At 46.9% G+C, this 16,478-nt stretch overlaps 1 protein-coding gene across 1 annotated transcript; it reads right to left on the bottom strand.

Moving 5' to 3' along the window:
• Positions 1-315: 315 nt before the first annotated feature.
• SPRY4 (sprouty RTK signaling antagonist 4) lies at positions 316-15,682 on the bottom strand. The gene is made up of 2 exons (XM_074604318.1): positions 15,225-15,682; positions 316-4,742 (listed from the first exon to the last, which is right to left on the bottom strand). Exon 2 carries the CDS (start codon positions 4,694-4,696, stop codon positions 3,797-3,799), a length of 900 nt encoding a protein of 299 aa, XP_074460419.1. The 5' UTR covers positions 4,697-4,742; positions 15,225-15,682; the 3' UTR covers positions 316-3,796.
• Between the last annotated feature and the right edge of the window lie 796 nt (positions 15,683-16,478).

Here is a 16,478-nt window from a genome sequence, read left to right as displayed (position 1 = left end):
CCATCACTGGTGCATAGCGGGATCTGCGATTCCCCTTCGGGTGGGGGGTGTCCGCACCCCCACGCCAGCGTCCCCGGGGCCAGCGTGCCATCTGTATTACGAGTTCTCCCACCCGGGCTCTCCACTCCCTCGATCGCTCCTGCTGTGCGTAGTATCAAATATCTGATTTTGGGCTACTCTCTGCTTGTATTTTTAGAATAATTGCTATAAACATTCTTTGGGATTTTTTTTTTCTAAAAACCACAACAGCCATTTATATATTTAACAATATATATTTATATATATATATATAATTTCTAGATCAGTACATTCATCAGTACTTGTTTTTCTTCACAAACAGAAGAACTCTTACAATAGTAGACTTTCTAAAATAAATACTATTAAAATAGAGCTTCAAAATAAATATTCTATACAAAGAAAACCTTCTGTGGTAACTTTTCAGGGTGTGTATGTGGTGGGGTGGCAACAGGAGAAGGGGGAAACCTTTATCGGCCTGTCGGAGCGTGGGAGGGGAGAGGAACACCCCATGCTGCGAAAGGGCAAGGGCTCGTCGGGGTGGGAAACCCGGTGCCCGGGGAGCAACGGTGTGAATTTTGTAGCTGGTCCTTGTGCCCGGCAGGTGCTGGGACACAGGGTGCCGTGATGGTTTACTCGGCTGTTGAAGCCACTCTGCTGATGGTGAGCTCCAGCTCCGGGGACATGGTGTGGCATTGCCAATGCGTCATACAGTCACCCCTTCTTGCTCTCTGGGCTTCTGTGTGTGGGCAGAGGACAACACCCGGATACGAACGTGCTGCAGCAATTAGCAGTTGAAGGTGGTAAAGTCTAATCGCTCTGCCATCCTCCTCCTCCTCCTCCTCCAGAGCTGCTTTGCGGTGGCACAGCACCGGTCCCGGGGAGCCTGCCCTCCTCTCTTGCCTTCATGGCGCCACCGCACCGTGCCGACACGGCCGGAGAGCGCACATCCCTGTGCTAATTAGCAGCCGTTCGTCAGTTTGCAAGGGGGGCACACGACCTGCAGGGAGGATGGCCAGAGCTGCCCCCTCCCTGCCCTCGCCGGGGCTGGGTTACAAGGCACCGTGCCCGCGGTACGGCTGAGGGGTGGCAGGAGACCCAAGTACCTTAAAAAGGGATGGGGAACAGAGGCGTTGGGGTGGGGAAAAAGAAGGGAATAAAGACATTATTGACCGGAGACGTACCCTCCGCCAGCCCCGCGGTGCAGCACCACCGGCAGAGCCCCCGCTTCGGTTGCCCCGAGCCTTTCCGAGCCCTCTGCAAAGAGCTCAGTGAGTTTTTGCCGTGTGTTGGGCCAGGAGGTGATGGAGCAGAGTCCGGCCGCTGCGCCGGGAGGAGAGGGAGGGTCGCTCTGCTACATTTACCACTGCTCTAACACATCCACTAACGCTTTACAGCCTTCCAGCGCGGGATCGGCTTACACCATAGCAGGATTTATATATTAAAAGAAACCAACAGAGAAATAGTTTACAGCTATGTACAATGAAAGGAAATCCATAGGGGATTGCTGGGTGTATATACATGAGTGTAGATTGGCACAGTGGCGACCACTCCAGCGTTGTATTTGCTTGCAAGGACCATGCATCTAAACCACGGGCTTTGCTATTGCAGTTTTTCAGCACAGATCCCCCAGGAACAGCCGAGGACAGAGGGTCAAAAAGGCAAAACAACCATAGGTGGAGGCCGTTTGGATATGTATGGTCCCAGCAGAGGAGGGCAGCAGGTAAATAGCTCTCCTGCTGCGTTTTGTAGCCTGTTTGCATCATAGGAAAAGGTTTTCTCTTATTAAATACAATACCTTATACATTCGACCAACAGCTCAGCTAGTTTGGGGTTGGTTTTCCTTTTACCCTTTCCCTTCTCATTTGTGCAAGCTAACAGATACAGCTCTGGATCCCCACCTGCTTCCTTCTTTCTGGTGTCCCCATACAGTCAAGATGAGGATAAACCATAGGAATTGGTATCTGGTGACAGATGTAGTATCCCTTTTCCTATGATTTATCAGACACAAGCTAGCAAATGTTATAAATATAGAAAGTTGGTTGTTTTTTTTTTTTTAAATTCTCCATTCAATAAATATCTACAATTTAGCTTAACTAAACCCCAAGTCATCCAGGTTAAATGAATTCCTAAAACAAAAGACACCAGAACTCCCATCAGCATGCTCCTGCCAACCCTTACGCTCCAACTGTATTGCGGCCAAGCAAATGGGATTCCTGGAAATGCTACATGAGCTCTGCCTATTGCTTATCTAATTAGAGATGACATTTCACTGTCACTGCTGTGCATTTACTGAGGAAATTTCCTCTAATTAAAAAAAAAAAAAAAGAGAGACTAGATCAGTTTTCTGCATGCAACAAGTACCTACCTACATATTACAGTGTTGCATGTTTGGACAAAGATTTTTCTTTAGCACCTTGTAGTTGTCAAGATAAAGGGGTTACTGCATCTCATGAGAACGCAGAACTGGCCCTAGGATGAGTGCACGGACAAAGCCAATGATATTCACTGACTGAAAACCACGGGCAAATTTCTTAAATACGTTCTCTTCCCTCCCCTGGCTTTCCCTAGCATTTGTTAATACTAAAATAAACATTAAAAGCACTCTCTACATTTAAAAAGACACACTTTTGGACAGAGGAGGCAAAAGTTGAACAGCAGCAACAGAGATGGGGGAACGGGCTGTACTTCAAGCGAATGCCATTCTTCCCCAAGACAAAAAAAAATTAAAAAGAACTTAATATTTAATGAGCAAAGAAGAGCTTGTTCCAGGAGAGGAGGTACTGGATTGATATCCCTATAAAAATACACCTATGTGTGTCCTATGCTTAGGTTTTTGTGACTTCTTAACAGAGCTTGAGAGGTTTAGAGAAGCAAACACTGAACGTCTTCACTTTGTGGAAATTAAGCCACCCTTTGCTCCAGCACTGGGGAGCAAGCGGCGCGCTGGGGAAACGGGATTCGACCACCGTCCTTCTGGAGCGGGTTTGTAGTGTTGATGTAAAATTAATATTCCATTGAGTGAAACCTGATGCTACGGATCAGCTTACAGGGAGAACGACACGGTGTTGACACAACCGCCTGAACGCATTCTTCCCATGGAGGGAGCAACCCTGCTACCATCTTGCTTTAAAAAAGAGGGTCCAAATCAACGTGGCCGGGTGGGTTCCAAGAAAGCTGAATGTCTGAATGTTAAGAGACCCTTAAGCAAGTGAACTGTATTTTTACTTCTGGCTCAAAATCTTTGAGGGACACAGAAAGCTTTTGAGAAACACGTACTTTGTGTGCAACTGGCCCTTCTAACGGTGTGCGGGTGGGGAAGGAGGGAGTGAACCCGTTGCCTTCAGCAGGCTGCTGGGAGCAAACTGGAGTTTGGAAGGAAAGCAAAACCAAGCATCCCACCCTGAACGTGAATCCAGTGCAGCTTTCTGCAGAAGGGAGTAGGTATTGCTGGTGCGGCCGTGCCTGCCAAGCGAGCAGTTAATGGTTCTTGTGGTATGCAGGCATGGTGAGCAGCCGTCCGTCCCTCCAAACTGGGAGTTTTTAAGCAGCTGTACTTCACGATATACATAGGTTTTCAGCCTTCACTCTACATTATTAAGATTCCTCCTTTGGCCCCATCTATTTAAATTCTGACCAGTTCCAAAACCCTGAATAACCCAAAGTGCTTCAGTTTGTGGAAACAGTTGCTTCTGCTTTCTCCGAAGGCAAAAGGCTAATGTCATCCTCAGAACACAGGTTATTAAAAAGAGCCAACGCCACCCCCCGTCCTCCCAAACTATCAAAAGGGCTTTTCTGGCCTGCTTCCTTTGCTCTCCGGCAGTGCCTTGCAAATGACACTGTTTGTGTTTTTGCATCTGCATCCGGGCCGGCTCACTTGGTCGTAGCATCTCTGGGACAGCTTGACGCAGCCGGTGGCTGGCAGGTAGCAGAGCAAGCAAGGGAGCACCAGGGAGAGGGCGCTCATGAAGGACCAGCGGGCGCAGCAGTTTGAGTGGGAGCAGGAGCAGGGGTGGTCAGCACACGTGCCCTCGTCATCCTCGTTGGTGCAGTGGTAGAAGACGCCCTTGACGAGACACATGCAGGTGGAGTAGTTGACCAGGTTCTGTGCCGAGCAGAGGCACTCTTGGTTGCACACCCAGCAGGAAGGCAGAGTCCGGGGCAGCGCGCACTCCTTACACTTGCATTTCCCACAGGCTTCGCACAGTAGAAAGTGCTTGTCCAGTTCCTGAGACACGGGTCCCTTCAGGTCCAGGGGTTTGCAGTTAATCACCTTGGGCTGTATGCGAACCGCTCGGGGGGAGGACTGCTCCGCCACAGGTGCTGGGGCCATGTGGTCCAAGAGCCTTTGGTCTGAAGACGTGCTGCTGCTGCTGCTGATGGAGCTGGGACGCCCGCTGAAGGAAATCCAGGGGTGGGTGACATCCTGCTCACACCGCTGCAGGTGCTGGTTGGTCAAGACCAGTTCATGGGGGGCTCGGGGACGCTTCTGGGCTGCCAGCTGGGAAGCGGTGGGGTTGTCGGTGTAATCGTTCTCGATGTGAGTTGTCTTCATTTGGTCAATCGGCAGGATGGTGAGCGGATGCTGCAGCCGCCCATAGGGGATCCGGCTGTCCAGCAAGGGCTGGACCATCACAGAGTTGGGGACAACGGTGATGTTGTGGGGAATCCGGGGCTCCATTGATAAAGCAGTCTGATTACTGGTGAAAAATCTGCTCTTAAGTGTCCTGGGGGAAGGAAAGGAGAAAGAAAAAGGGGTGGGGGAGAGAAAGAGCACATGGTTATTGAGTTACCCTGTGGCCTCATCCCAAACAGGACTCTTTACTGAGGCTGGTTATTATGCAGAAGGTCTTACAAGGTAAAATTGTGTGCGAGGGAGTCAGAGCACTCGCCCTGGTGTAAAGTGCATCACCCTTCCTTTGCTATCGTGCTCCTCTCCCTAACCTTGGCCATATACAGCTCCTCTGATCCTGTGAGGGCTACCACTACGGTGGGCCCCTCAAGTGCCCAACCATCATTTTTACTGAGGAAAAGCACATCTTAGGGTTACTGGTGTACATTCACACGTATTTTTGTGAGCAAACTGCCTGAAATGCCTTATCTAAGGTTTGGGGTTTTTCCTCAGTTGACTCCGATCCCTAAAAAACCTGATGCAAAATCGTGGCTCGCGGGAGCCTTGGCCCGATACGAAAACGCTGCGGAGCGCGGGGCTGAGCGCTTGTCCTCGCTAACCCAGGACCTGCCTGCGGGAGGGTGGCTCGGCTTCGGCGGGGAAGTGTCCCGTCTCCAGCGGGAGCTGCTGGTTTCAAAGGCTGCTTTCAGCCCTGCTGCGGGAGGTGGAAGCTCTCGCTCAGCAGCTTGTCCGGTTGCAAACCAGGGTGGGAGTGGACAGGTCCAGGGCTCAGACTTGACATGTCACCTCGCGCAGGTAATGAGGCACTCTTCGTCAAAACACTAAGTGGACTAATATCTAGTTGAAGAGCTGGTTACTAGCTATGCTAGCTAAGCTGTGTACTGCCGCAGTCTCTAATTTCATTGAAAGAGTGCAATTTATCCTGGAGTCGATCCAAAGATTCAGCAGCGGCGTAGGACAAGAAACCACAGGAAGTAACTAAACTTAAATCAAAGAACGGAAACGACTCGGTTCAAATTTAGAAAGTGCACATTGTTTTCTAGTAGATGTGCCATTTCCTCACGGGGTGACCTTTATTCATCAATAATATAATGTTGGAGATCAGTTTAAAGAAGCGGGGAGTAAAGCTTCAGAGCGAGTTGCAGGAGGGGAAAAGCTTCTGGTATCAAGCAAAAGGAAATAGCGAACAGCCTAAGGCATTGCCAGTTGTTTGTCTTCAGACAAACAAATTAACCTTTTCCAACAGCATGAAGGATTTTAATATTACAGTAGCCTGAAAAAAGTCAGGAAAAAACTGCATCCAGCTACGACCAACTCACACATGAGAAATGTGTGTGTGTGACTAAATGTACAGCTCTCCTGCAAGAGCATATCCCCCCCCGCCAAATTTAATACAGTGCTACAAAAATTGGAGCAGGAACTAATTATGCATTTTTGGAAGGAGAAAGGGAAGTGCATTTTTACCCACTGAAAAACGTTACTAGAGTCCACTGTTACATTGGTAAATTGTTGCTTGGATAGATCACTTGGCATCTGAGGGGCTGAAGCTCTGCCAGTTCTCCTGAGATGGATGGGAGAGGGGCTGCCGCCGGGGCAGGGAGGCCGGAGCAGCAGCGCCTGCTCAGCACGGCACATACTGCTCAGGACGAGCAGGAAGAAGCGCTTTATCTAGCAGTAATGAATCATTATTGTAATGCAGCTCCTTATGCTGTTGCTCTTCACTAGTTAAAATTCTCTGCTGGGTCTTGGCCATTCGTGCAAATTTTTTTTTTCATTATTCATAGCTCATTGACATCCTGACTCGAGAAACAAGAGAGTTTTTAAAGCATCTATTCTTATTTACCGTATGTAAAAAATAAAAAGAAGCAATGATTCTGACAACTGTGGGACATGCAGAGGGAAAAATTGATTCTCTTTTGTACATCAGAATCCAGCGTCACGATATAAAAAATAGTTCAATAGATAAAAGTGCTTCAAGCCAGAGTTTAACAAAATAGCCAGTTCTGCATCGGCTGGGTGCTGTGTTTGCAGGAAGACTTTGACTTCACAGTTGTTTTGTTATTTTTAAGGAGAGAGATGCAGCTGTTTTGGCTGGCCAGGGTAAGTGCAGCAGTGCAGATCTTAGCTGGGAGGTCGCTGGAGGAAATGGTGGCACGCTGAGCGATGCTCCGAGCCTGTCTGTCTGCTCCTGCATGTCACCGGCAGCGCTGCCTTCGTTGCCCCTCCAGAATTTTTAAATAACCTCCAGCACGGGGCTCTGTGCTCTGGCCTAACCTCGGTCCCACTTGTTACCAAGTCTCTGGAGTCTGGTCCATCCGCAGAAGGTTTAGCCTGGGTGCGTGGACCGTTATTTATTCCAAGGTGCGCTGTGTGCCAGCGCCTGTGTTGAGCAGAGCTCTTTAGCCCTTAGGCAGCATCCGCCGCCTCTGCCGATGCGGCGAGGCTGGTCCGATACTGCTTTTCCCCGATACGGCAGCTCTGAGCCAGGGTGGCATGTTGAGGGTGTCCTGCATCGCTGGTGGCACCCGTGGGGAGCCCCTCGCCCCGGCAAGCAGCAAGCGGGAGGGCCCCCCCCAATTCCCCAGGACAGGAGCTGGCATTTGCGCTTTCCGTTAACTCTGTAGTTGCACATTCTGCAATGGTGCTGGGCTGGCAATGATGTCATGTAGCAGTTAGGTCATCAGGTTAATTTGGAGCGGGATTATAGCCACCGGCACTCTTAAAACACCCAACCCCCTGGTACACAGACATGGCCATATGCGGGCAGACATTAAGAGATGGCTTAACTGAGATAATGCTAATCAGGATTTCCGAGTCGATTATCACAGAAAGGAGATGAACCCTGGACCAAACACCACACTTTGGGATAGTTAATGCTGAAAATTATTCATAATCTATTTTCATTATAATGCTGTTTCAAATTGTCTAACAGGCAAACTACTGCAGAGCAAGGGGAATGGAAGCCCTGGCTCGGCAAACTCAAAGACCCAGCAGATATTTGGGCACAAGATCTACTTGGATAAAACCTCTGGAGAGAAGACAGCCAAATAAGACCCAGGTCTCCTAATTCCCAGATCCCTGCTCTGGACATAAGGTCTCTCTTGCTGAAGATCACCTTGAAAACACCATACATACACACCCCACCAGTTTTTGGTGCTAGGACACATGGTCCTTCAACTTCTGCCCTGCCTTCTTGCTCCTGAGCAGAGGGTTTCCACAGTTAACTGCTCTCCCCTTTTGAGCTACACTTAAGGGACATAAATTTCTGATATTTATGGAATTTTCCAAGGACCGTGACTACATTGCTGCTGATGGTCTTGTTGCTAGAAGTTTCAGCGGTGCAGTAAGATTGCTGGTGACAGATCCAGGTCAAACATCTCCAGTGCTGAACTAGAGAGTGAGCTGGGTGGCGTTCGTTGTGCAAGGAGGTTCTCCTCCATTGGGATCTGCTCAGGTGACAATGAAAATATTTTATGGTGTGGTTGCTTCAGTTTTTGTGTCTGCGTGCTTCCACTGGCACGTGCCTTGAGCACACCTTTCCCTGAGCTGTTTCTGCTTTAAGCTTTATGTCTGCATCCCATGAAAAGAAAAACTTCAGCAAAACGTACTAGGTAGCTGTGTATGTGCACAGTGCTCCAGCTCTCATGGCAGAGAAGAGGAATCCAGGGAAGTTCTCAGGTTAAGGACTCGTGCTGGATCAGAAGCAAGTCAAGAAGCCAAACTGCTCCCGTGACGCCTTGCAGGCTGAGGTGTGCCTGCCTGGGTATGTGGATGGATCCTGGGGACTTCCTTGGAAGATCCCCAAAGGCATCAGAACTTGACCATTTTTGGTTGGTGTGTTCCCCACAGGGACCTACGTAGCTGCAACAAGTCTGAAACTGTTCCAGGATGACAGGAACAGCACAAGCAATTCACCCTTTGAAAGGCAGTTGGTTTGCAGACAGATATAAGGATACGAGATACTCCTGTAAACAATCACGAGGTAAGATGTCCGCTCAGCAGCAGAAAAGCTCATTCCCGCTGCAGAAGCAAGACGCCTTGCCCTTTTTCACCTCCCTTTCCATCTCCCTGCCAGGAAACCTTCATGCACACAGGGCGTTTGTCAGCAAGGACAACATTGCCTTGAGCAGCAACGTTGGTATCTTAGAAACTGCAGCTTCTGTTCCAGCCACGTCTCCCCTCAAAATTAGTGTTTGGGGTGACCTGGCAGAACTTAAGACCTTGAAAGGGGTGTAACCTTGGGACTCTGCATTGGCTCTGAAGTCCTGTGCAGGTGAGCAAGGTGGGGTTCATAGTGGTCAACTGTGTCTTGTAGTTGCTGGCATTGGCTCAGATGTTGAAGTGACCGAATTCAGCGTATGGCACGTGGAAGTGGCCACTGCATGTCTGAAGCAGCCCTAGGTAGAAGTGGTGACAAACGTGAGCAACTTTGGTTGGGAAGGAAAGCAAGAACGAACAGGCTGAGATGTCCATGTCCCCCTTTCCCCACCTTTAGAGGGCCTGAAGCTGCCTGTGGCGGCCAGTCTGGCTAACCAAGAAGGGGCTGGTTACTAAAGATTAGCTGCACGTGTCAAACCCCCTAAGAAAGAACATTTCTGCTCAAAGGGCTCATCTGCTGTGGTAAGAAAGGCCTGAAGTCCATTCTTACCAGTGTTGTGAACAGATCTTCTCTTTCTGGCAATGGCAGTTGTGTGCTGCTTGCAGACACTGAATTAATTGCTCAGATTGAACAGATTTATTATAACAAGATGTGTCATTTGAAGAAAACTGAAGCTTAAAAAGAAGAAAAATGGAAGAAGAGATAATAACAAAGCAGAGTAGAAGATTTAAGATACTTAAGCACCATAACTTTGCAGAAGCTACGAAGCTTTATGTAGTGCCTTTGCTGGCCACTGCGCTAACCCAGCCTGACTGTAAATTGCATTTTAATTGAGGAAAAAATGCCATACAGAATACTTGTAAACAAAGTTAGTTAATCTTGGATCACCAGTAATTACAGACATATTATAGCATTAATGTAGGCACAAATTCACTGGTTGCAATTGTACAGGCAATTTTCTGAATGTAGACAACAGGAAGAAAAATTCATGATTATGTTCTTACATTTATTCATTCTTTAGAGGTCGGTGAAACAATGAAGTTCTTTTCAAAGCAGAAATGTCAACAAACTCCCATGTAGAGAAAATTTCTCTTCCCCCATGCCATCCAGGGACTGTATGGTTGCTCACCACATACAATTTTCAAGTCAAAATATACTTCCTTCCAAGTGAGCAAAATTGGATTCAAAAGTCAAGTTCATAAGTGTGCTGCAGTGCTTGTTTCATCTCTTCATCAAGATACTGCCAATTTAAAATTACTATTGTACTAGATAATTACAAGTCCTAAAGCTGTAGGAAACCAACCGTTATTTTAAAGTGTTTTGGTATTACTTCAGAGTCGAAAGTTTTGTAAGATTCTTTAGTCATATGAAATTAAAACAGAAGTGATCTTATATTTTAATAGGATTTTGAACTTGTCTATGTAATTTTATAGAAAGCTACCTCCTTGTAGGCAATTCCATGAGAAAGTCATATAAACCCCCAGGAAAGCTCATTCTCATTAATGTCTGCAGAACAATTTCTGAAGCAATAAGGTTCCAGTACTTTTATTTTCCAAGTGGAGTTGAATAACTTGTCTTCCAGTTACTAAAAAACCAAAATGTATCTTGACTTACACGTCTAATGAGTGCAGACATATATAGTGTTTATAACTGGCTCGGTTACCTATTAGTTAATAATTTTAATAAGTTCTTTCTCACATGTTTTATGACATTCTAGATGTATGCAGTAACAAAAGAATAGTGAGAATAGGGGACTTGGAGCCCAGAATCGGGTCCCGTATGGAAGCAATTCTGCAAATCCCAGCCCTGAGAAGCGCTGGTGTGACCCTGACACATCCCCCGTGCCCACAGCCCTGGGGAAGGCAACAGGAAAATGGGAAAACATGCTCCCATGACCCACCTCCTGCCCACCCTGCACCAGGTACGAGGTACTGCAGCTTTGCCCAATCCAAGGCTGAAAGATGCAGAAAATGTCAATGTGCAGATGCTGATGTGCTGAGTCTGAACTCAGTCTTAGATGTCGTAGGACAGAAATGCCCCAAACGTGGTGCCTGGAGCGTGTTTGCTAATAGACAGACCACCAGTGTGATCAGAGAAGTAACGTAGCCACCGTCAGCTCTTTCTATCCTTTGTAATCTGCAAGTACCAGATGAGGGGTCACTTTACCCCCTTCTAATGAATTACGCCTTAATTACACCTCACGAGCAGCCTGTGCCTTCTGTTGTGTCTGAGCAGCACCGGTGTCAGGGAAGAGCTGTTTGCGTCGGCAATCCAGGCCTTCTCCTGGGAGCGCTGGCGCCGCATTGTCCCCTGCGTGTTCTGTAATGGTGTGGGTGCCCCCTCTCTTGAGCCTGGAATGTTGGGGAGCTGCTGAACATGCAGCTGGGGCAGTGCTGCCCATCGCTGGGGCGGTGGTGGCCAGCTCCGAAACATCTCTAATGGTTATAATGGTACTAGGTGGGATGGAGAGTAACGGTATGGAAAGAGTTGCCTTCTGCCTTCTTACCATAACCTAGAGAAGCTTTTCTAGCAGGGTAAAACAAACTTGAGTTTTCAATAAGGTTTCCAAGAATTTTCCAAATCCTGAAGCACCACAAGCTATTGTGAAGAAGGGATAAAAATTTGCCGGAGAGAGATGCCGGGCACTGGGGCTGCATTAGGGTCTGAACTTCTTGCTGGAGTTTTGCTTTGGGTCAGCGATGGTGAGGGGATGGACCAGAGACCTCTGGACCTCCTCACCTAACAGCAGGATCACACCTCCTCTTGGTTACTATGCTACTAGACCTGTTATTATCCATGCAAAAGCTGAATTACAGTCTCTGAAAGAGACGTGACAATCACCTCTTCAAGATTAACATATTTGTAGTAATAGTTGCTGTAAACGTACTGCAGAAATTTGCCTATTTTCTTTGCTATATGGGAAATGTGAATTTCTGAGACAATGGGGCAACAGGAAGACAATTAAAAAACAATAGAATCTTTACAGATACATCTGCATACAAAGAAATTATCATAATTGAAAACAATATACTTTGAAGTAGTATAATGTCAAGGGAGGCCATATATTCCAAGGCCTGTGCAAGTCAACGCCGTTCAGAATTGATGGTAAACAATGCAAAATTCCTTTTATGCTTTTAGAACAGTCATGACTATTCTCTCTCCTGAGGTGGTTTGGTTACACAGACTAGAAAACCTTGTCTAGGAAGTGTTGATGACGGCTGCATCCCCCGCTTTGGGGATGTGCACAAGCCCTGCCTCGCTGGCTCTGGCACTGCGCTGGAGGCCAGGACTCCCAGCAGTTTATAGGCGTTTGGAGAAGAAAGAAATACCCTGGACACACACTGAAAATGAATCCAGGGTGTCTGGTGTAAGACCTGTCCTTGTTATCAAAAAATACTTGCAAATTGAAGATCCATAGGGCTTCATAGAGTATATGCACCATGTGGGGCTGGCCTGGTGGAGCAGCGAGCTGGGACCAGGCAGGTGCTCGGCCAGAACTCGCTCCCACCACAGCAAACAAGAGGGATCAATAAAGGACTCAATCCCAAGTCCCCACAGAGGAGGAGCTGGTGATAGGGGAACGAATTCTGCCATTGCCTTTGTCTGGAATTAAGGACATCCTCTTGTCCAGACCTCCCGGCAGCGACGAGGGACATGCTGCTACTGAAGGAAATCAAAAGGTTCAATAAAAGCTTTTAATGAGGGAAGACGACACTGGAAGTTAAAGGAGACCTTTCAGTAAGCATATGTTTTTAATGTGCGATTAAGAATAATATATAATGTCGGAGTTCATTAAGACTGAGTTAGGCTGTCTGAATTTTGAGTCAAGCTGTAAATGCTTTAAAAAAAAAAAAAGAAGCTTTTTTCTATAGTGTGTATTAATATTAACAAAATATTGATGTTAATTCTTTTTATTCCTTGTCTTAGCAGCCTTATCTATCTAAGGACAGCTAGAATTTTCTCTACAAGTAACAAGGGAAAAAAAATTAGAAAGCTTATTAGGGAAACCTGCCATTTTTAAAACGAGACACTAAATTCTTGCCAGAGCGTGGAAATTCAGAAGCTGGGAAATGAGACCTGTAGACTTCCAAGAAGCTGTCTCTGTCCAGCTAAAGCCTGTTCCTGTGATGCGAGTGAATAAAGCACATTTTGGCCTAGTAATGTGCAGATCTCTAGGGACTCAAATTTCTTAGTCAAGGCTTTTTATTGGCTAAGAACATTTATTTTAAGGCCAGAAAACTAAGCTCAGATATGATCTAATAAGCTAATGGTACTAAGTGATAACCGTATTAGAAGGATTTTGTATTTTCTTAAGGAAATACATTGTATCACATTTGAAAAGAATAAAAAACAAACAATATTTGTGCAACTGTTTGCCTATGAAGAGGCAGTTTTCAGTACTGGGCCGAATTTGGGAAATTGTATAGCAATATGATCAATGAATTTTTTGGTTTTACAGTTAATATTTGGAACACTATCAGAACTAATTGGAATATGGAATATCAGAACTAATTGCACTATTTGGAAAACTAATCAGAATTAATTATTGCTGTAGTGTTGCAAGGGTTGTAAATTTAATTTCACTGAAGTCTGATAACAGGATTTTTTTTTTGGGGGGGGGGGGGGGGGGTAGGGGGGAATTGCTTTTTGAGATGTTGCATTTCCCAGTATGATTTGGGAATTAGTCACGATTCCATGAAAACAGCTTTTGTTTTGCTGTTTCAGGAGGAGAACAAATAATTTCTCCCCTGCGCATACCTCACGGGGAATTTCAAAAGGACTGCAGTATTCAGAAATAGTCCTTTTAATTTTATAATACCAATATAGAGTCCCTTCTAGCAACAGAAAACACAGTAGCCCATGGAAAATGGCACATTTATCAATGAGACATCCCCAGTGGGGTTCCAATAACTGAGAACAACCCCTCCTCCTGCTATCATTCATTTTTATATGGAGAAGGGGGAAGCCAGTCATCAGGATCATTGTGATTCAGTGCACAAATTGGAGCTTTATTCTTTAACCCAAAATAAAGAGAGAGGGGGGAAGCCTTAATATTGAGAAAGCTGGGTTTCTCTTTACCTAATTAAACAGCAATTCCTGAGCTGATTTTTGACATCCTGTACCCTTAGCATGGCAGGGAAGAAAGGCAGCAGCTGAAGAAGTTTTAAAGAATCTAGAACGTGCCTTTTCTACTCCGGATAATTCAGTGATGCTTTTTCTTTTCTCTTTCTTTCTCTCCTTCACCCTTTAAAGAAAAAACTTATGGCTATAAAAGATTTAAATCAAGAAATCAGACCTGTGGGCACTTGAAGAAAAAGAGTGAAGCCTTTTCGTCCTGTGATTAATGCTTGTATTCATTTGCACTTCCATTTCCAAGGTCTGCATTTCCAGTCCTGCTTTCCTCTAAGACCTTTGTGCCTTTTATATGCCCTTTTCTGTTTTTCCCATTCCCCTTCTGATAATGAATTTTCAGAACATGTCGTCTCTAGGCTTGTCTTTCTCCTGTGACGCCAGGACTGGTACCAGAAAATAAAATCCTGGCTTATCTTTGCTACGCAGTTCGTAGAGAAGAGCACCAAGACAGGTTTTTCTTCCATATATAATGTATTTCATATACCTTTATGAAATTATTCTAGGTACACATTTTTATTACTTATCTAGCCTTTAAAATATATAATCCACCCAGATTTAAAACCAAAGCAACCAAGTGTACAGCAAGACAGGGAAGAGAACAGTGATGGAATAAGGCAACGAGGCCAAAAAAAGAAAAAAAAAAAAAGACAGTTGCATGAAATAAAATGCTAAAGAGCAAAGGTCATGCAGGAAAGATCTGACACACCAGTGGTTGATCTCTGAAGTGTCCTATTATGGAGACAGCTCAGAACTACTTGACACTAACAAGACACAAGGCTTTGGAAAAAGAGAGGAAATGCGTATAATCAGTTCTCATATTCCAAAGCAAGAAATATTCAATTCTTACTTGTCTGCCCAGGTAACCATGTATTTGTGCTCCTTTTTTGGGGAAGGAAGAAGGGATGAAGGAGAAGACATCCCATCAACAGAAAGAGGAGCCTTATTCTGCTGTAAAAGCCCTGCAAATAAACCCAACGCAAGTATGGTGAAGCCTGCCTGCCATATACATACACCAAATGCAGATGTTGATGAAAGAACACAGAAGAGAGGTATAAATAAGAAAGACAGGAACACAAATGCAAATTCTGCAAGAAACAGGATATTTCTTCAGAATACAAAGTCTCCTTTAGGTTGTGAAGCACCAGGCAGCTATCCACTGTATATAATTATAGATAATTGCTGTTAGAAAAGTCATAGTCAGAAACATGCTTATGATCAGTGATCTTCAAGGCACTAGATGAATACATCTAGAAAGAGCGCAAGATTTTCCCTCGGGGAGCAGGCTTTATTTTTTCTAGTTAAAAATATTTAACATTTGCTGGCAAACACAGATCTCGTACTTACTTTAAGTAATTCAGCTAAGACCATCTCTCCACAGGCGAGTTAATCCTAAATCCGAGGCGGACGAGGGGGGCTGGACCTGGGAAAATCCTGGCAGAAGCCGCTGGAGCTGCGGGAAGGGACCTGCGAGCGCGGCGCTGTCAGCGGCAGCCGCGATGCTGCAACCGCCGCTGCCTGGGAAAATGGCTATTTTATGAATGGGAGGGCAGCGCCTCCTTCTGCGCATGCGCGGCCTCCCGACTCTATGAATGGGTGGGCACCGGGGCGCCACCGCGCATGCTCGGCTGCCTTTTTTATGAATGGGGGGCTGGAGAGGAACTTGTTGCGAGTTGCGGAGGACGGAGACGGCTTGCGCTTTTTTTTTTCCTTTTTTTTCCTCCTTTTTTTTTTTTTATGAATGGAGGGTAGCGGCAGCTGCGCATGCACCGCGCCCCCCGCCTGGGGCTGGAGGTAACGGCGGTGGCCGCCGCCGCGGGGGAAGTGGGGGGCACCGCGCTCCCGGCTGTTGGGGGGGCCCCACCGACCCCCCCCCTTCCCCTGTGGGCTGCCCCGGCCACCCCTCTGCTGGTATCGCCGGTAGCCGAGAGTAGCCGTGAGGATGTCCCCAGCCCTTAGCAGAGCCCGTCTGTGCCTCCCCGGCCGCCGGAGCCGCCCCCGCCTCCCGTCGCTGTGGAGCGGGGCGGGGGGCGGCAGGTCGGTGGGAGGCGGGGAGGGGCGGGCGGCCGCGCTACCCCTCTGCCGGTATCGGGGGGAGCGGGGCCGCGTGAGGCTGGAGGCTTTGGCGAGCCCCGGTTTTGGGGTGTGCGACTGTGAATCGAGGAGGTGTTGGTGCAGTTCCACGATCCTATGATTTTCCTTCAGTGCCCGGCTTCATTTTCCTGTTTTTAGACCTGCGGTTCGTGCCTTTCGCTGCAGTGTTGTCACACACACGCGTCCTTCCCCTGTGCGATTTGCTGGCAGTAGCTGTATGAAAATGTAAGCCAAAGCCATAGCTATATTTGCATGTCACATATGCAATATAAAGATTTATTTTATGGCTCTTGTTTCTTGAGATGGTAGAAGAGGTAGCGCAGAGCTGTGCAGGTTACACAAAACCACCAAGAGCAAGGAGATGGTCTGGCTTGGTGGAAGTGAGGTGATTTCTGTGCTGTTCTCTGCTTTGCAATTTTTACCATGTTTAGCTTTTTGTAATTCCTGTTGGACCTCATCTGCAGGCAACCCGGGGCAGGCCCTCAGGGCCAGATTTTTGAATGAGCT

The sequence above is a fragment of the Larus michahellis genome, chromosome 11, assembly GCF_964199755.1.
Source record: "Larus michahellis chromosome 11, bLarMic1.1, whole genome shotgun sequence".
Taxonomy (NCBI): domain Eukaryota; kingdom Metazoa; phylum Chordata; class Aves; order Charadriiformes; family Laridae; genus Larus; species Larus michahellis.
The sequence above is the reverse complement of the archived record's forward strand: the minus strand, read 5'-3'. Positions and strand labels throughout refer to the sequence as shown.